Source organism: Henckelia pumila, chromosome 4 (assembly GCF_033568475.1).
Source record: "Henckelia pumila isolate YLH828 chromosome 4, ASM3356847v2, whole genome shotgun sequence".
Lineage (NCBI taxonomy): Eukaryota > Viridiplantae > Streptophyta > Magnoliopsida > Lamiales > Gesneriaceae > Henckelia > Henckelia pumila.
Window position 1 is genome coordinate 223,235,712 of NC_133123.1, and position 20,354 is coordinate 223,256,065.

At 37.6% G+C, this 20,354-nt stretch overlaps 1 protein-coding gene across 5 annotated transcripts; it reads right to left on the minus strand.

Moving 5' to 3' along the window:
• Window positions 1-40: 40 nt before the first annotated feature.
• Window positions 41-7,074, minus strand: LOC140864633 (glucan endo-1,3-beta-glucosidase 4-like). 5 transcript variants are annotated; one of them, XR_012144293.1, is made up of 8 exons: window positions 6,903-7,074; window positions 5,393-5,489; window positions 4,086-4,149; window positions 3,000-3,120; window positions 1,220-2,464; window positions 1,040-1,120; window positions 501-528; window positions 201-297 (listed from the first exon to the last, which is right to left on the minus strand). XR_012144293.1 is itself a non-coding variant. In XM_073268917.1 (7 exons), the coding sequence occupies exons 4-7, from the start codon at window positions 3,064-3,066 to the stop codon at window positions 141-143; spliced, it is 1,497 nt and encodes a 498-aa protein (XP_073125018.1). In that variant the 5' UTR covers window positions 3,067-3,120; window positions 4,086-4,149; window positions 5,393-5,489; window positions 6,903-7,074; the 3' UTR covers window positions 41-140. The 5 variants fall into 5 exon arrangements, 4 of the variants coding, with proteins under 4 accessions (XP_073125018.1, XP_073125019.1, XP_073125020.1 ...); XM_073268917.1 differs by lacking the exon at window positions 1,040-1,120 and having other exon boundaries at window positions 41-297; XM_073268918.1 differs by lacking the exon at window positions 1,040-1,120 and having other exon boundaries at window positions 41-297; window positions 3,000-3,150.
• Window positions 7,075-20,354: the final 13,280 nt, after the last annotated feature.

A 20,354-nucleotide genomic window follows, 5' to 3' on the forward strand; every position in this document is an offset into this window, starting at 1 on the left:
AATTTTTTGGGAAATAAAAAACAAATAAAACTACACAACAAAACCCAAAAATCACTCACTTGCATCAATTACTAGGGATGATAACAATCACATTGAGTTAATTGTTGAAAAAATAAACAAACCAGTTTCCAGTTCATGGACTACAAAATGTTTCTGGCATTCATATGAAGCAAAGACAACCTAGAGATTAACACGACTACGGAACCTAAACCGATCCGGTTCCTTGAGCTTCCTGAGGATGGACCAATGGGTCCGAACGCCGGAGGTTGAAACAGTCCCCCCGTGCTTGCATTCAAACTGCGAAACAGACATTGTAATTGAAGGATAGTTTTGGTTAAAAGCAAATATTATGTTTCTTCTATGAACAAATTCAACACATTATACGTCAGATCGAAGAAACCATAGTATAAAGGTAAATATTTATTTTTGCGGATTATTCCTTCGTATTTATTACGTGTTAATCAAATAAACGATATGGAAAAATGGTGGGATGGTCTTACCTTCCCCTGAATCTACATGATCCATAACCTGCAAGTTCAAAAATGGAAAAAAGGAGCATTACCAAACATGAATATCTAATAAGAATCGTAGCATGTTAATTATTATCGTGTTCGGAAATTTTCCGGAAATAACTTCTTCCGCAACCAATGAACTTCAAGTTTCAAAGATTTAAAGAATTCCCAAGAGCACGACTTAGTTGCAGCACCACAGGACCAACATCTTTAAAAATCGTTTCGATTTACCATTATTATCATAGTACAACAAAAACCGACAAATTCACTTTCTACTTTTACAAATATTCAATGATCTTAAACTATAAGATGCGATGAATAATTTTCAGTAAACACAGAAATTCAACAACCAAGCCCGTTCATAGGGACTAGTTATGAATATTAGTCTTCTATCTTCGCTGATATACTGCAACACTTTCTAAATATAAAAATATTGACGGAATGACGGGCTCCCTCTTTTACGCATGAATTTTTTGTCAAAGCCTCAAAGCTGTTTCCCAACAAGAAATCAAAGGCCGGGAACTCACAAGTTCAATATAACCGGTGTGGTACATATAATATCCTTTATTTGGGTTGGCTTGGGTAACTACTTTTAGGCCTTTGTTGTCCTGTATTCAGTCTCGATGACCACGTACAAATTATGGACATAAATTCTGCAAATAAAAATTTTAAAAAGAATGGTTCCTAAAGTTAAATCAGAAACTTACTAGGATCAACAGTAGTTGCTATAGCTGTGCCACCAAAGTCGCAAGTCCCACCAGAATTCCACTTTTTTTGGTAGTAATCATTGTAAGCATAAGAAGCGTGATTTTGCAATGTATCGGGGAAGTAACAGGGCTGCCCTTGCTGGATAGCTCGGCAATCTGATTGACCAGGCCCACATGCCCAGTTGAGTCCATCTCGAAGCGATCTCTCGTCCGCACCTGGTCTCGCGATACAAAAGATAGACGAAAAATTGGAAAGACCATCCGAAGCACTCAAACTTATGTCATAGACAGAGGTACCATTGGTGAAAAGTACACCCCAGTTTTTCTCTGAAACTGGCCCCGGCCTCTGATCTTCATCGAAGAGCTCGTAAATATAAGCATTTATTGGGATGCCAAGCTGACTCGGTGGACCTGAATCATTTGACACACGACGGATCAAGTTGTTATTATATGCTTCTGCATTTTGTGCAGTAGCATCAGGTTCATTGGCACCACCGAACCATGGCCAACCAGTTTCGGTCACAACAATTGGGATACTTGAAAAGTTTAGAGCAGCTATAGAATAGTAAGTGGCATCTACCAAAGCATCAAACATATTGGTATAGTGGAAGAGGGTGTTAGGATCCACAATTTGTTTGACCGAGGAGAGTGGTTTGAAAAGCGCGTAATCGAGAGGGAAAATGCCACTGCTCTTAACATATTCATAATAAGGATAAGCATTTAACATGTAAAAGGAATTTGTGTTTTTCAAGAATTGAAGGACCTGGAAAATAGTAGAGTTCCACGTCGTGTTAAAGGTGGCAGTCGAAGGAGGAAAAGGTCGAGGAATTATATCCATTGAATGTGGGGTCGACACTTTAACTAGATGGTTTAGATTCGATGCAACTAAGGCTTTATACAGGTAATTCATTGCTGGGACTAAAATCGGGGCAGCATTAGGGATTGAAGTAAGAACCTCACTGCCAACAGAAATTGCTGTAATATTGGTCGAGGGGACATAAGCTGCAACATTTTTATTAATCCACGCTGCTGCCGCTGAAGGTGATTCTCCAAGACCTAGCACTTCCTCATTTGTGACACTAACCATGACTTCAATGCCACTGTTTGATAGAGCATTCAGCATGTGTGAATCGGCATCGAAAAGGCGGACATGAGTCAATTTTTGAGCTTTAAGGATCCCGACAATATCAGCAGCTGAAGGTAGGTTTGAAACCTCAGTTCCAATATTTATCCCAACAAAGGCCCCTGCATAGGAATTTCAGAGCAGTTCTACCAGTAAATCATAAGATGAAAAGATAGGATCTAATGATTGAAAGAAGACCACACCTACGCGATTATACTAAAGTCTTTGGCAGTTAGTGTTGATGGTGCACCTTAAATCTATCCAAGTGCAAAATTTCGACAGCTATGCTACATAAGTGCACACAGTATACTGGCGATAATCATCACTACTCAGCAATTATGTACATTACCAATTAATTTCTTTGCTATCCACATCCCTCAAAAATCTGGTAAAGTATTAATCTATTAACATATGATAAGAGAACCTATGGAAACCTCCACAAAAAATCAAGACTTGAGCAAGAAATAAATTCTTTTAACTAGAAATCAAATGGTGCAGGGGAGAGACTAAACATAATCCTATAGTAGTTCATCCTGTAGAACACAGTTAAATAATTTCCAGAAAAGACTTTTAAGTTACTAAGATAGCAACTTTAAAACCGGATTATGGGTCAAAGACAGGAACTAGGTGAACAAAAAGTTGAGTCTGTCGATCAACCTGCTGAATTGAAGAGTACTCCACAAAACAGTAGGAGAGCTTGAACCCATATTTCGAATTTCATCATCAACTGTTAAATGATTTGGCTTCAAGCTTCACAGTACCACACTTTTTCCTCCAGCTGACGAAGTGGAATTTAATTAAATTGAAACTGTCAATAGTAGATCAAGGAACACCAATAGATAAATTTACGTAACAAATAAGTATATAAAAATGGTCTCATTTTGTTGTTTAAACCCGTATAATCTCCATTTATGTGGTATGTTTAAGTAAAAAAACTGATCTTTATACCTCTATACCAATATGGCTATATCTATTTCTATACCTATATTTACATACCACTAGCAGAATGCACGTGCATTGCACGTGGATAACGAGTGAGAATGCACTATGAATGGTCGTAAATTTTGCAAATGATTTATAGGCACATAAATTATTCCACCCCTTATTCAAGATCAAATATTGTTCCACGGTTTATTTGTCACTTTAAACAATCATTATTTATTAAATCATTTTCTTGATTGATTTTTACCTCATTCAGTTTTCTATCTTTTTTAAAAAAATAATGTTTGTTTCCTTCTTCAATTAAATTCTGCAATTCTATCATCACTTCTGATTTTCATGGTTTATCTGAGCATTGAGAAGACATCATTGCTTTATGATTTGACTAATTTGAAAAGAAGCATGTTTAGACCCTTCTATGAAATTTAAAGAAAAAAATTTGTCTGGTCACATGACAGTGCGATTTGTAAAAGATGCAGCAATTTCCTCAAAGGTTCAAACAATTTCATTCGAAAATTCATAGTATAATTGTAAGCATGTACTTGTAACATCATAGATATCATCAACAATAGAGGAAATGACAATAGGATAACAGAAATGTAAATGCCAATGAAACTCGCCCATGAGATAATCAAGAAGTTATTGATAGATGTATTATGACCTAAAGATTATTGTAATGATTATCAAAGTCATTTTGTCAAACACATAGCGAGCCCAGGGTCGAGCAAGACAACCCAGCAATGAAGAATTTCTCAAACAGAAACCAACCATAAAAAAAAAAGAAGCATAAAATAAGAAACCAACCATAAAATACTACTTTAGAGGTGAACTTCTTGATCCCATTTGGAACGGGCAGCCGCACCAACAACTGCAAAGCAAAAGATAAGAATTTTGTAGAATGACAAACCTAAGATAAAATTGAATCCAAACTACAAATAACTTACTGGATGAGAAGTGTGTGAAACCAGTAACATAAGCATTTTCCACTTAGAGATTATTATGAGATGGAGAAGATGAAGAGCGATCGACAAATGAAAGGATGGTTGATGGGCAATTTTGTTTGCATTGTGAAATTATAAATGGCTTTAAAACCTCAGAAATTCCTGACTGCTACAACCTTCTGTTGCATCCAACTTTACTCATAAACCAAAGTATTATAAGATAAATACCTTCATTTCCTCTAAATTTACTTAACCTAGATACATCATATACCAACACCAAATTCATGAAATCAGCTTAAAAGTTTGAATTAGTTCAATAACTTTGGCTCGATTTTGATTTTGATTTTCCAAAACTGAAACGAATCAAATTTTATGGGGAAAAAATAAACTTGTCCACATTGTAGTTTGATCATTTTGGTTAATTGGGTTGTTTGCATTATTTTCGATCCCAAAAATTTAGATCCGTTCGATTAGTTTGAAAATAAGCTTGGAGAATTCAGTTATTCAAATATCAGTCCCAACAAATACAGGTAGGATCTAATTTACCCATTATTATTTAATTTAACAGATAATAAATTTGGACATGGACCACTCATTCAAGGACAGCTATCAATCTTCCTCCGACAGCACTACACCCAAAATAAAATGCCAAATTTATGTAAAATGCACGGTTGGGATATTCTTGGAGTATTATTACTTTTCTTAAACAAATTCTCATGGTCAGAAAAATTACAATTACTATACTAGAAGTGAAAAAGACTAATACAGTTACCAGAATTTGAAGAGACTGCAATGAATTCCAAGTTTATTTAATTATGAAAGAGCTCCATCATTAATTCCACTTCATTCTCTATCAGAATCAAGATTATTATCATTCTATACTGTTTATTTCTTTTTAACATATCAGTTTTTTGAAAAAGGATCGATCATTCATTTTATTCATTCTGTATAGTTAACAAATACAAAGAGACATAGCATAAAATTTTTTAGTATAATTCATCGTTAAACAAATTTAAAAAATATATTGATGATGTGAAATAATGCTATGCTAAATTAATTCAAACTGTAGTGTAGATGTGCATGAAAATTTGTTTCAAAAAGAACAAGAAACTTGTGGACTAAAATCAAGTCAAATAATTGTAAAGTATTTATCCTTTGTAGTATACATACCGTAACTGTTGTCGTGATGGAAGTGTCTCAAGTATCCTTATGGAAGGTCAACTTTTCTGCAAGATAGCTCAAACAGCTGATGGATCAACTTTAATCCCTGGTTAAAAAATAACAGGGTAAAATATAAATTAGTTGCAAGCATTAAAATAGAGAAGTCGTCCCTCCTTACTGAAATAATGAATGAACTACGGGGAAAACATGACAGCGTAAATCAACGTGAAGCTTATGAAACTTCCACAGTTCATGTTTTTCGTTACTATACGCATGCTTTAAGAAATGTCTCTCATGAAAAGTAAAAAAAAAAACTAATTATAACAATAATAATAATAACAAACATGAATCGAAGGAGATAATTCCGCAAATTTTGTAGGGAAAGATTGACCTCCTATAATTACCTACTCCGATGAATGTAATCAAGTGTTCATACTATGTTCTTGGAAAACAAAATTAATTCCCACGTATGCTGTTAGACTCTAAATTAAACTGAGACAAACTTGACTATGCATGAAGTACTTCTCCACCTTCCCCGTGCTCTAAATGCATATTTCAATATGAGATCTCAATTCTGTTCAAGGAAAGTTGAAATTTTCATTACACCAAATAAAATTATCAAATAATCCATCAATAATCGAATGCCGGAAGCAACATGAGAACTAAAAGAGAAAGAGTCTTAGTATGGTCCAAACTAAAAGCAAACTCATTATTAACAAATCTACTCATTTACGAGCTCCCAAAAATCTGCGGACATTAATTAGATTAACAATTCCATTGGCTATATAGAGTTTTCAAAAGTTTAAATATCAACTTGCATCTTGCAGTAGTAGAGATTAATCTGCTGACCAGCCCATGGAAATAATATGCAAAACACCCAAGAAAATGAACCATACAGTTCAATATCTCTAAAAGAAAGCTAGACAGTAATAATCGAAAATAATCTCACATAAAACGAAGTTTTTCAGTGGACTTACATTATTCATTCTATCCGTCATAATTGAAAGGAATACCATTCCCTTACAATAATTTTATTGCAATCACTCTGTTATGCCTAGGAACTGTAAAATGTGCACATGGAACTCATCCACAGAACTCATGGTTCCAAATATATATATATATATATATATAACAATGAAGTAAAATGGATTATTTACATAACAATAGCGATAGGAAAGAAAAGCCATAACTATACACCATTTCATTGTTTACTTTAGAAGATCTGCAACAAATTAATCCTCTTTACTAAAAGAATATTTCACCATCCTTTAAACTTTTAACTCCGAATTCCACGGAAACTTAGAACCACAATATTTGTTCTTAAAGTAGCAAAGTGACACCATTGCAGACAATAATCCCACAATGAAACAAATAAAATAACCGAAGGTAAAAATGTGACAAATCACTAAACTCTCAGCCTAAAACCCACCAATCCGATTCAACAGCAACACAAAAACTCGACAAATGGCAGCTCAAATTCGGGAAAAACAAAAAAAAAAACAAAGTGCCAAAAACTCACCTCAACGTATAAATGAAACTGATGGAAGTTGAAACTTTTCCAGCAATTCTCAATGGCTTAAAGGTCGCAGCTTTTCGAAAATGTGAAGCTATGGTTTTCTTTCTACGGTGAAAAGGAGATGAAAGATTCAGAGAAGTCCAAAGGTATTTCAAAAAAAAGTGGAAAAAAGGAGCTCGAGAGATTCTTGAAAATATAAATAAAAAGTAGCTGAGAAAAAAGGGCAGCATAAGTTGGAGACAGATGAGAGATAGAGAAGTGTCACGCACGTGAAAGATTTCCAACTTTAACCCCGAATTGCACCTTGTCACACAAGGGTCAATGGCAAGTCACAGCAGGCTATTTTCGTCCATGTATTTTTTGTTCTGCCACGTCATCAAGTCCAATTTTTCTTACAGGATCTATTTAATAATCACGCAGTTTTGGTTCGGACCAGTGTCCAAATAATTGATTCACGGAATTTATTTGATTAATTTCCTTTGAATAATCTATTTCTCCAGTTCTTTTTTAATTTCTTCACTGTTTATTTCCTACATGTTTTTTTTTTTCGGACGAAAGATTTCACTCTATTTGTATATACACTGTCTTGATAATACATCTAACGGTGAAAATTTATGAATATTTGTGAAGTCCACTGAAAAAATAGTGGATCTCACGTGTATTGATAAATCTCCACCTTTCGATCTCTCATGAAACAATACCTATACAGATTGGATCTCATAACCTCATCTACGGTGGACATTTCGTTAAAAGAATATTTGTTTCAGAACCGTACGTGTTTTTTTTTTTATTAAGTGTACGAACTTTTTCTATGAGAAATGATAGTCCTATTAAAATTGAAATCTATGAATCAATTTTTTGAAAAATTCTATTTTATTCAGAATTCAACTATCGCAAGAAGATCAAATGTGTTTTTCATGTAAAGTCATGCCTTATATCGTATGAAAAAATAGGCAATATGTTAATTTTAGCTCAATATGTATTTGAGGTGTGAGTCATGTAAACTATATTTTAAGACGGTCAATTTAAGTTCTTGTTAAAATCATGTGAGTAATTAACTGAGTAATGTCATGTTAATATTTTTGTATAGTTATAAATACGCGTGCATTTCCGAGAGAGTTTTTGTTTTTTTTTATAACTATATAGTTATAATTATAAAATTTTAAAAATGTCAATCTATATTTAAAAAAGAAAAAGGTCCAGGCGAAAACATTCTTCATCAAATAGATCAGCCTTGAATGATAGTCATTGCAATGAAATTAAATTCCTGGAATGATTCTGGCATTAAATTACTGGGTCACGTCACGTGTTGCCCTCTGAGCTTCCTCACAAGAAGTAAAAGGTTCAAATGTCTCCAAATTATATCCAAAAAATGTCTCCAAGTGATACTTTTATGTCCAACTAATTCGACTGGTGGCTGCTGAAAGAAATGGTGTACGTGGTTGTTATGTAAAATAAGCCAGTATTGTCGTTTGTGTTGTAACACCACAGACAACACAGTGCAGCGGAAATTTAAAGCGTAAATAAAAACACAAGTAAATAATTTTGCACGAGTATAAAACTCTTGCGGGTGCCTTAGGGCTAAATATCTCTAGTAAACGTAAGAATATTCTTACAAAGTAATCCTAGTGATTTTACGAAAAGTCATTAAATTCTAAATTTCTCAACGAGTTGAGAAATCAAACTTGCATTCTAAAATACAATAAGAGTATAAAAGAAATTGAATGCAACTCCCGTAGCCTAAATTGAAGAGACAGAAAATATCTTCAACAACACAGTTCCCACAGTGTTGATGTCTTCAACACGAACGGCGACACGGGGACATGCAACAACGATGGTTGCAAACCTTGCTTCAGAATTCTTCAAGATCTTCCTTGAATTCTTCAGAGTATGCGCAGAGTATTTTTCGTCTGAAGCTCTCACTTTTCTTGTGCGTGGAAATCTCCTTTTATAGATAAGCATCCAAATCTTGAAAATTGCCTTAGATAGAGTCCTACATAAATAAGAAACTAGTTTTAGTAGGAAATAAAGTCTATCAAATTTTGTAAATCAAATCTTGATAATATCGAATTATATTATGTCAAATAATCACCTTATCAAGATCTAATTTAAACTTTGGCAAATATATCATTAACATATTCGAAAATATACACTCAATATTTACCAAATATCATATCTTGTCTAGAAAGCAAAATCTTATAATTTCCAATTAATTAGGGTCGAAATATTCAAGGAATAAAATTCCTTTCAATCTCCCCATTTTTGTTTTCTGGACAACACATTGCACAAGTGTGAGATAATCATAAACTCCCTCTGAGTTTAAAAATCTTCTCCCCCTGAATTTTAAAGTCTCCCCCTGAAGTGTTGTCCTTCGTGTCGTAACACGGTGGATAACATGGATAATAACCCATGGGATTCTTTAATTCATATAACAGAGCATAAGTGGGGTAGAAGATGTTAGTCTAGTTAACATATATGAGCAATTAAGGCACGTAACTAGAACGAACAAAAACAATTATATTAAAATCAGAATGAAGCAAATAAAGAAAAGATGAGAGAAGAAGCAAAATCTAAATTTGATCACTATCAGAGTTATCTTGATCAGAGGCTTCATTCTCATCATCCTTAGTCCCAGATGGACCAGCTTCATCTTCATCTTGTGCACTATCTCCCCCTGTTTGGCCAAAAATGCCAAGTTGTCGCCGACAATCAGCCAAGACCGTGCTATAGAAGGCAATGTCTTCCTGAGCTTGAGCAATCTTTTCCTCGGCATGAGTCATCAGCAGCTGAATGGTGGCAGTTGTGAATTTCAGGGTAGTAGGAGTAGGCACTGTTTCTTCAGTGTTGTCACCTGTGTTGGCAACACCGGGTGCAACACCAGTAGCTTCAGCAGCAGGAGTAGGAGTAGGAGTCCAGGGCAAATCCAGAACTCGATTTCCCTTGAGAAGACCAGCTGCTAGCTTCAGAATCTCAGGTTGATCAGTGAGATTTTCTGTAATATTGCGGATGAAAGCTTGAGATTCCAAAATGCCATAGATCAAAGATGGAAAGGGCAGCTTAGTAGACATGAGTCCTCCATCAGCAAACTGGAGCACTGTCTTGAATACCATCTTCCCAAAATTGAAAGGACAGCCAGTCCCAATGGCATACAAAATGACCGCTTGTGGTCTTGTGATAACTGTGGAGTTGGAAGAAGGAGTCCAATTCCTCACTGCTATCTTATGTAGTACTGAATAGAACGAGGTGAGCTTTGCTGCAGAAAAATGGTCAGAGAATTGTTTGACCATACCACTAGTGAGCACATTGATCACTTCATTGATCTCTGGAGGATTTCCTTCATCAACATCTGGGGTGGAATAGTGAGCATTGATCACGGCCGAAGAGAACTCAAACAGCCGACCCCATAGATACACCAATCCATACTTTGCAGACTCTGGATCTTCAATGCTCGCGGTCAAGTTTGCATAGAATTCCAGAATCACCCTCTTACAGTAGGGTATCACGGCAACAACAGTAGAATATAGCTGTCGAAGCTTTAAAAAGTCAATTAGATTGTACCTATCGTAGGAGCGTACATCTATATTTCTTTCATCCAGAAGACCTCTATGAGCGAGAAGAGGCCAAGTAGCAGCAGCATCACCAGAGTAAAAAATGAGGGAATGGGCAGCATCCATGTCATAATCCTTATCAACAGTGTTGTCCGTGGTGTTGATGACACCAACAGCAACACTGGCAGCAGCAGCAGAAACATCCTCTTGGTCCAGAGGGTCTTCATCAGCATCCATGCTGGAAACATCCTCAGAGTCTTCTTCTTCTCCAATATCAGCACTCTTATCAGAAGAGTCAGCAACAGAATTGGTAGAGGAGGAAGAGGAGGAAGAGGCAGAATTTTGATGTGCTTTGCCTTGTGCAAACTCCTCCATCATCTCAGCATCAGGCTCATCATCGGAGATATGAGCAGAGGGAGGAACAGAAGAGGAAGCCTTTCCTTGCTTGAGGCTTTTCAAAATTTGTGCCAGAGTGGCATCTTCATCCGAATCAGCATTTGCTTGAGGAGCAGTAGCTGCAGAAGTGTCCTTAGGAGGAACACCATCAGATGGACTCGATAACTGCTGTCAGAAGAAGATTCAACAATCGGAGCGGAGGCAGAGGCAGCAGCCGAGCCAGAAGGTTTCTTCCTCGTCACAAATTCATAATCGGCATCCTCCGAATCATCACCAGAGTTGCGATCCTCTTCGGCCATGGAGATACGAGGACCCTAGTAGAATCTCTTGGATTGAGTAAAATCAGGGTTGTAGCCTACTTGCCTTTTTGATCGGCGAGCCATTGGTGTAGCAGGATTCACCCTATTCAAAACGGAGAAATCAAGAAGATTCTCCACATCAATTGCGTTCCCTGGTTCTCCAAGCATGAGAACAACGAGAGGAACAGGTTCCATGGGTACTGGAACTATCGGCAGAGAAGGAGTGGAAGATGGGTTTTCTGGTGTTGTAACACCGGCAGCAACATCAGGCTCTTTGTGGCCCATCTCACTTCGAATATTCTGTGGATCAAATCCTGCCATTGAACGAAAATTTGAGAGTAAGAGATGGGTAGGGTTTGCAGAGAAAAACAATCGGGAATCAAGAATTTTGAGAAGATGATAATGCCCGATAATTATTAAAAATCATATATATAGAACCCTTATCTCAAACGGTAACAAAATCCTAACAAACCTATAATTACCCTGATCTCCCTCCAGTTACAACGGTAACTTTCCTGACGGCCAAAAATTAAAAACTAGATTAAAGAGATAAAATCCCATAAATAAGGCAATAATCTGAGATAACTATTTCAGCCCAAATCTTTCAGAATTAACTCCACATCGGCTTAACTCCACTGAAACAAAAATCAATCACAAAAATTCAATTTTTAGTAAATAGGGTAAATCATCAAAATTCGTCTATGTAGAACCTTACCCAAAAACAGGACCTTATGAGCAAAAATGCATATGCATGACCTATTTTATCCCTAAACAGAGTGTCACATAAAATAAAAATGCAATCACAAGCGAAACAATATGTTGACAAGTGTAGTGTTGCCTCTCGTGTTGCCAACATCATCAACAACACCAAAGTTTTTCAAAAGAATTTGAATTTTGCACACTTGATTACCTTAACAGACAAAATTTTAGAAGTGGTAGCTTTCACACTAATCGAACGGTCTTCATTGGACTCAACTAGGTAGCTTTTTCCATTTTCTTCCGATTTGACAAAGTTTGTTTTTATGACATTGGTCACCAAACTTCAGAAAAGATTTTAACACTGAAAGTACGAGACCACCTTTCACATGGAACAAGAACATGGAATACACGCACATTCCTCAACTACTCGGTGGTTTGATCAGAGTTCTAAGCCAAAAAGGGTCAGTGTGCCAAAAAGATTTTTGCAGAAAAACTTGGCATCAATTGAATCATTGTAACAGAAATTCAAGCACTACACAAAACAAAATGAGTACAGAATGCCTAAAATCCTAAAAATGCATGACAAGAAAAACAACAGTGTTGTCGGTAGTGTGGTAACACCGTAGACAACACATGCAAAGGATTATAATGCACACATGCTGAGAGACCTCCGAAGAGTTGAGAATCTCTCATGATCTAATGCTTTAGTAAAGATGTCTGCCAATTGGTTATTGGTTCCAACAAACTCCATTCGAATCATACCTTTTTCTACCAAATCTCGAATAAAGTGATGACGAATGTCAATGTGTTTTGTGCGTGAATGTTGAACTGGATTCTTTGATATATCAATAGCACTCGAATTATCACAATAAACAATGGGGGGTTCACTCTTAAAACCATAGTCTTCAATCATTTGGTTCATCCAAATAAGTTGTGAACAACAACTTCCGGCTGCCACATATTCAGATTCAGCGGTCGAAAGTGACACACAATTTTGCTTACGACTATACCATGAAACCAAATTATTGCCAAGGTAAAAACACCCATCCGTAGTGCTCTTTCTATCATTCACATCACCAGCCCAGTCAGCATCACTAAAATCTACAAGGTTAGTATTGGTTTCCCTCGTATACCACAATCCCAAATCCAATGTACCCGAAACATATTTCAAAATTCTCATAACAGCTTTTAAATGGGTAACCTTTGGATCATATTGGTACCTAGTACATAAACACACACTGAACATGATATCAGGATGACTAGCAGTTAAATACAAAAGACTCCCTATCATGCTGCAATACATGGTGTTGTCAACACTAGCCGCAACACTGTCTTTTCCTAATTTTTCACTTGAGCCCATAGGAGTTTTCATGTTCTTAACATTCTCTTTGCAAAACTTTTTTACCAAATTCTTTGCATACTTACTTTGACAAAGAAAAATTCCATCATTTGTTTGCTTAACTTGCAATCCAAGGAAAAAGGTTAACTCTCCTACCATGCTCATTTCAAAAGTAGAAGATATGCATTCAACAAAACTATCAACATGCTTTTGAGACGAAGCACCAAAGATAATGTCATCCACATAGACTTGACAAATAAGAATTTCACCTTTGGCCTTTTGAATAAAAAGGGTTTTGTCAACCTCACCTCGTTTGAAGCCAATTTCGAGTAAATACTCGGTCAACCTACCATACCATGCTCGTGGAGCTTGCTTCAAACCATAGAGTGCCTTCTTCAACTTGTAAACATGATCCAAGTGGTGTGGATCCTCAAAGACTTTGGGTTGCTTTACATACACTTCCTCATTCAAAATACCATTAAAAAACGCACTCTTTACATCCATTTGGTAAAGTTTTATACCCATATGACATGCAATAGCTAGCAATGGTCGGACAAACTCAATGCGGGCAACAGGAGCGAAGGTCTCATCAAAATCAACCACCTCAACCTGAGTATACCCTTGAGCAACCAACCTTGCTTTGTTCCTTATGATGTTTCCTGATTCATCGGTTTTATTTTTGAAAATCCATTTTGTACCAATGACATTACCATGATCAGGTGGTGGAACTAAAAACCAAACATCATTTCCGACAAATTGCTCAATTTCTTCATGCATGGCATTTACCTAAAATTCATCAATCAAAGCATCATTGACATTTTTGGGTTCAATATTTGAAACAAAACAGGAATGCATTACCTGTGAGTATACGGAACTCATGCATACTAACCCAACCATCTTGCGGTAGTCAACTTTGTCCTTAGCACGGGTTTGCCTTGTTCCATGAACATCTCCAATAATCTGAGATGAAGGATGATTCTTCTGTATCTTTCTTGGAATGTCCTTTACAGTAATCATCTCAACTTTCTCATTTTCTTGCGAATTTTCCTCATGAATAGTTTTTGGAGAAACCAGTGTTTTGTTTGGTGTTGCAACATCAGGAACAACACTGTGTTCTTCGGAGGAAATTTCCAGCGAGCTTTCAGTATCATCTTCAGCAGTTTTTCCCTTGAGATCTTTTTGGCATGCACCACAAACATATGGAACACCAGTCTTTAGATTTGAAAGACCTCTGACAGCTTCATACTTACTCAGATTCTTTAAGGTCTTGAAATTCACATGTCCAAGTTTTTGGTGCCATAGACTAAACTCATCAACCTTTGAGTGTCTACATGCCAATTCTTCACCGAGTTGGTAGCAGTTATCAACTGATCTTGTACCTGTGATAACACAACGATTAGCATTATCAAAAACTTCACAAGTATTCTTATCAAACTTCACATGCAAGTCATCATCACACAGTTGACTAATTGAAATTAAATTTGCATTAAGTCCTTCAACGTGTAAGACGTTATGAAGCTTTGGAAACCCTTCCACATTGATTGTTCCTTTTCCAACAATTCTTTCCTTTGCACCACCTCCGTAGGTCACTCTACCACCATTTTGTTCAACGTAGTCCGTGAGGTGATCTTTCAAACCTGTCATGTGCCGAGAGCTTCCACTATCAAAATACTAATTACCTGCAGTGTTAGCTTTCAAGGAAGTATAAATAACAAAACATCTAATATCAGGCTTTTGTATCCAAACTTTCTTCACAGTGGACCTCTTTCTGCCAGTGTTGCTCTTGGTGTTGGACAACACGGAGGGTAACACTTGCTTAGATTCCCACAAAACATAGTCATTTTTAAGCTTACGACAAAAAGGCCTGATATGACCAGATTTGAGACAATAGTGACATACAAAAGGACGCTTCCATTGTTTTGGCTTAGGAACAGAAACATCCTTTTCAACAATGAGTTTCTTACCTTTCGAAGCAGTTGAAGGATGGTTCAAGGAATCATTACCTTCCTTCACAAACACTGGTATTTTGGAACATTCACCAGTTTCAAAAACAATTTCTTTAAAACCAAGTCCAAACTTATCATTCTTACCCATAGTCAAAATGGAATCAAGTTTGCTCGAACTGGAATTAAATGTATCAAGTGTAGTTTTTGCTCTTTCAAGTTCAGAATTCAGCAACCCTAATTCCAGATCTTTCTTACTCATGAGAATTTCCAATCTAGCCACAGCAGCTTTCAATTCAATATTCTCTTTTGTAAGAGTTGTGTTCAACTGATTCCTCTTGTTCCAATCACTGTATAACTCTTCATAGAGTTTTTGAATACCTTCCAGAGTATAAGGATCAGCTACCTGTTCTTCATGATTGCTGAAATTGTCAAGGTTAAAAGCAACAAAACAAACAGATTTTTGAACAGTGTTGCGTCCAGGTGTTGCAACACCGGAGCCAACACCGAGAGGATTAATCTGAAAATTTTTCTTACTCTCCAATAAAGCAGTAAAAGATATGAGATCTGCCTGTTCAACCTTTTCTTGTTCTTCTTCAGAATCATCATCACACAGAGAAACATTCATACCTTTCCGAAGGCGATTTGCGCATTCATAAGCATAGTGGCCATATCTCTTACATTCCCTGCATTGAACATTATCAAAATTTTTTCTTGAGGACTGATTCTTACCTTCATAACTTTGACGAGGTCCTCGAGTAGCAGCAGGTTTTTGAGGTTTCTCTAACGTAGGCAGTCTAGGAAACTTTGAGGGTTGTGCACTTTTCACATCCTTCTTTTCTTTCATTACCTTGAGATAATCAGTAAATTTCTTCGAGATCAAGGCAATAGAATTTTCCTCAAGATCAGAATCTTTTACTTCCTGTTGAACTTCAGCAAAATCATTGTAAACATCATTAGATACTTGAAAAGCAATAGACTTACCTTTCGAGTCATCTTCGGCTTCCAACTCCATCTCATAGGTGCGAAGAGAACTAATTAACTCATCCAAACCCATTATAGATGTATCTTTTGATTCATCTATAGCACAAACCTTGGTGTGAAATCTTTTGGAAACAGAACGAAGCACTTTCGATACAAGTCTCTCGTTCGAAATAGGATCACCAAGAATAGATGCTTCATTCGCAAGGCTCTTCAACCTTCCATTGTATTCCATGATGGTCTCTGATTCCTCCATTCTCATTTTCTCAAATTTTGAAGTTATTAGATGCATCCTTGTCTTCTTGACACTAGCCCAGCCTTCACAGTGGGTTTGTAGTTTCTCCCAAGAATCCCTAGCACAAGTACAAGTACCAATTAGATTAAACATGTTCATATCAACTGAAGTGAACATAGCATTAAGAGTTTTAGCATTATAAATAGCCGTTGTATTCTCATCGGCTGTCCATTGTGATCTTGGATTTGGTCCTGGTACATCATCATCTCTCATGGGTGGTGTCCAGCCGTCAAGAACACGCTGCCAAGCCCTGGACTCAATGGATTGAATATACATGCTCATCTTCAATTTCCAAGGGCCGTAGTTTGTCCTATCCAAAATAGGTGGACGAATTGCACTTGTGTACGGAGTGTCCATAACTAACCTGTAACACAAACCAGGAACTCACTTAGTAAAGTCAAGTGGTGGCTCTGATGCCACATGAAAGAAACGGTGTACGTGGTTGTTATGTAAAATAAGGCAGTGTTGTCGTTTGTGTTGTAACACCACAGACAACACAGTGCATCGGAAATTTAAAGCGTAAATAAAAACACAAGTAAATAATTTTGCACGAGTATAAAACTCGTGCGGGTGCCTTAGGGCTAAATATCACTAGTAAACGTAAGAATAGTCTTACAAAGTAATCCTAGTGATTTTACGAAAAGTCATTAAATCCTAAATTTCTCAACGAGTTAAGAAATAAAACTTGCATCCTAAAATACAATAAGAGTATAAAAGAAATTGGATGCAACTCCCGTAGCCTAAATTGAAGAGACAGAAAATATCTTCAACAAAACAGTTCCTGTAGTAACCCAGATTCCATTTTAAGATAATAATATGATAAACATGATTAAGGGTTAGTAATTAATCAATTTCGGAGTGTTATTGGACTTCGAAAGAGAATTTGGGCTTTTTGACTTTGGGCCGGATCGGAAGCTCCGAACCCAGATCGGAAGCTCTAATCCCAGCCACTTCGAAAGCTCAGCGGAAGCACCGAGATCGGAAGCTCCGATCCTGGAATGGACGTTCCGATCTCCGGCTGCCAGCTTTACCCGATGACTCAGCCACGAGTTTTGACAAGTGTTGATCGGAGGCGAGATCGGAAGCTCCGATCATTGGATCGGACGTTCCGATAATGGCGTGTCATGCATGCAAGGCGTGAGCTGGATCGGAAGCTCCGATCCCGAGATCGGTGGTTCCGATCCTGGCCAGGAATTTTGCCTATAAATAGGGCTTGTCTGATTTCATTTGAATTACGAATTCCCGAGTTTCTTTCTTCAGTTATATAGTGTGAGTTATACACTTGAGGGCCCTATCGGTTATAATAGAGGTTCTGAAATAACCAAGGAGTGGTTATAGTCATCCGGGACTAGCGACTCCAAAGGACTATCTACGGACGAAGGTATGGTCCGGGAATCTATTTAAGTTTTGGGAGTACTTATTAGCTTAGTTAAGGCTTATAGAATTTATGTAGTGATACGGTGAGCTTTTAAATATAGGCTTGGAACCTAGGATCCTACTATACTTGAACTAGCCTAGAGGTATGTACACATTGACTGAGATTGCCAGCGAGTATACATGTTTATATGTTGCATTTATTTGGCATTATTATATGGCATGATATATGATTTACCGCTTTCTATATTCATATTTCATGTGCATATACACGTTGAGCCTATACCTTGTTATACCTGACTATAGAGCCGCTCAGCTCTATATTCGATAGTCTGTCACTGAGAGTACCGCGATGGCGGGGGCATTTATGTTTGTCTACTCTGGTGTACTAGATGAGTGTGGTTGCACCCAGAGGTTGATCTATGCGGTGGCAGCACTCATGTGGCGCCGGTACTGAGCATGAATTTTCAGATGACCCTTTACCAGTCATCATGTTACATGCATTATATACATATGTTTACTCATGTATATGTACTGGGCGTTAGCGCTCACGTCCTAGTTGTTATCTTGGACACCCTATTCCATGGGGCAGGTCGCAGGATGGACGGAGCCGGTAGTTCGAGGCAGGACTAGGGAGCCAGAGCTTTTCAGGGGAATTTATAAAGCAGGATTTGTTTTAGCTGTATAATGTTTACTTTTAAGTTCTTTGATTTGGTTGTATCACTACAGATTTAAGTCTGGATTATGTTACTAAGCTGATATGTAAATTATGGTTAGGTTTCCGCACGTTTTACTCTGTTAAGTTATTTTGCTGTATTAAGTTTAATGCATGCTATTAGTTGCCAGATAGTAGGTGATTCCATGCAGGGTCACTACATTTTGGTATCAGAGCATGCTTAGATTTTGGGATTAGTACTTGGGATTTAGTTTAGTCTTGAGTAATTCTTGCGCATTTGGGATTTTAATGTGTAATTCTTTTCAGGATATGGCTGACGAGAGTCACGGTAGTGTTGGCCAGGAAGGTGGTCATCATCATCGTCATCACCGCCATCATGATGATCAACATCGTCATCATGAGGATAGACGTCGATACTCTATCAATAAATTCATGCAAGTAGGACCGAAACCTTTGGTGGGAGGCGAGAATCCTGAACAAGCAAGAAGTTGGATGTCTAAACTCGAGAGTACTTTTTGTGCTTTCGATTGTACTGAGGATCAGAAATTGGAAGTTCTAGAATTTGTTCTAGAGGATCGAGCACGTTTTTGGTGGGATGCCAAAGCTGCTCAGGCACGTACTGAGAGAGGACAGGTGACTTGGGGAGATTTCTGTCAGCAGTTCCAGAAACTATATTTTCCTCCAGCTGTTCGCCAAGCACGATCGATGGAGTTGCTTACTCTGAGGCAAGGATCAATGACTATTGATCAATATCAGCAACGATTTCTTGATCTGCTACCTTTCAGTCCTCATATTAATGAGAGTGATGCATCGAAGTATGATCTTTTTCTACAAGGTCTGAACCAAGATATCTACTCACAGGTTGTTGTCTGTGATGACCCAGTATCTTATGAGACTTTGGTGAACCGTTGCCGTCTTGTGGAGACCAGCAACAGGCGTGCACAGTTTTTGATGCCAGCACAGCTTAGTGGATCATTTGAGCCTAGAGCTCAATCTGTTGTGCAATCTAGACCTACATCTTCTTCTACTCCTACTACTTCATCTGGATCTCGTGGTTCACGAGGTATGTTCCGTTTTGGGAAAAAAAAGAAGAAGGAGGAGTTTTGTAGTCACTGTGGAGGGAAGCATCCTGCAGCTTCATGTCGGGGAGCTACTGGTGCTTGTTATATTTGTGGTCAGCAGGGACATCTGCGGAGAGATTGTCCTCAGCGAATAAGTTCTGCTAGTGGATCGGGATCACAGGTTGGATCTCAGGCTTCTACTTTTCCATGACAGCAGCCAGTACCACATAGTTCTTCTGGTTACCGTCCCCAGACTCAAGGGCAGGTATTTGCTTTGTCTCAAGAACAGGCTACTGAGGGAAGCGATCGCATGTTGGCAGGTACCTTTTTGTTATGTGGTATTCCTGCACTTATTTTAATTGACACTGGAGCATCGCATTCCTTTATTTCTAGTCGCTTTATTAAGAGACATAGATTACCTTATGTATCATTAGATATGGATTTAGTTGTATCTACTCCGCTGGAGCAGGAGATAGTAACTAAGCGTCTAGTGATGGGTTGCCTTCTAGAGTTTGAGGGTAATGTATTGTCAGCTAATTTGATGATATTAGCGATGGCAGATTTTGATTGTATTTTGGGAGTAGATATACTGACTTTGTATCACGCTACTGTGGATTGTTATCAGCGTTTGGTACAGTTTCATCCTGCTAAGGGTGATATCTGGTATTTTTATGGTGAGGGTGTGCGACCTCCGATGCCACTTGTTTCGGCTCTGAAGGCATGTCATGTCTTGGAGTCAGGTGGGGAGGGCTACCTTATCTATGCAGTTGATATGTCCATGAGTAGTACGGGTATTGATCAGTTACCGGTAGTCAGTGAGTTTCCTAATGTATTCCCTGATGAG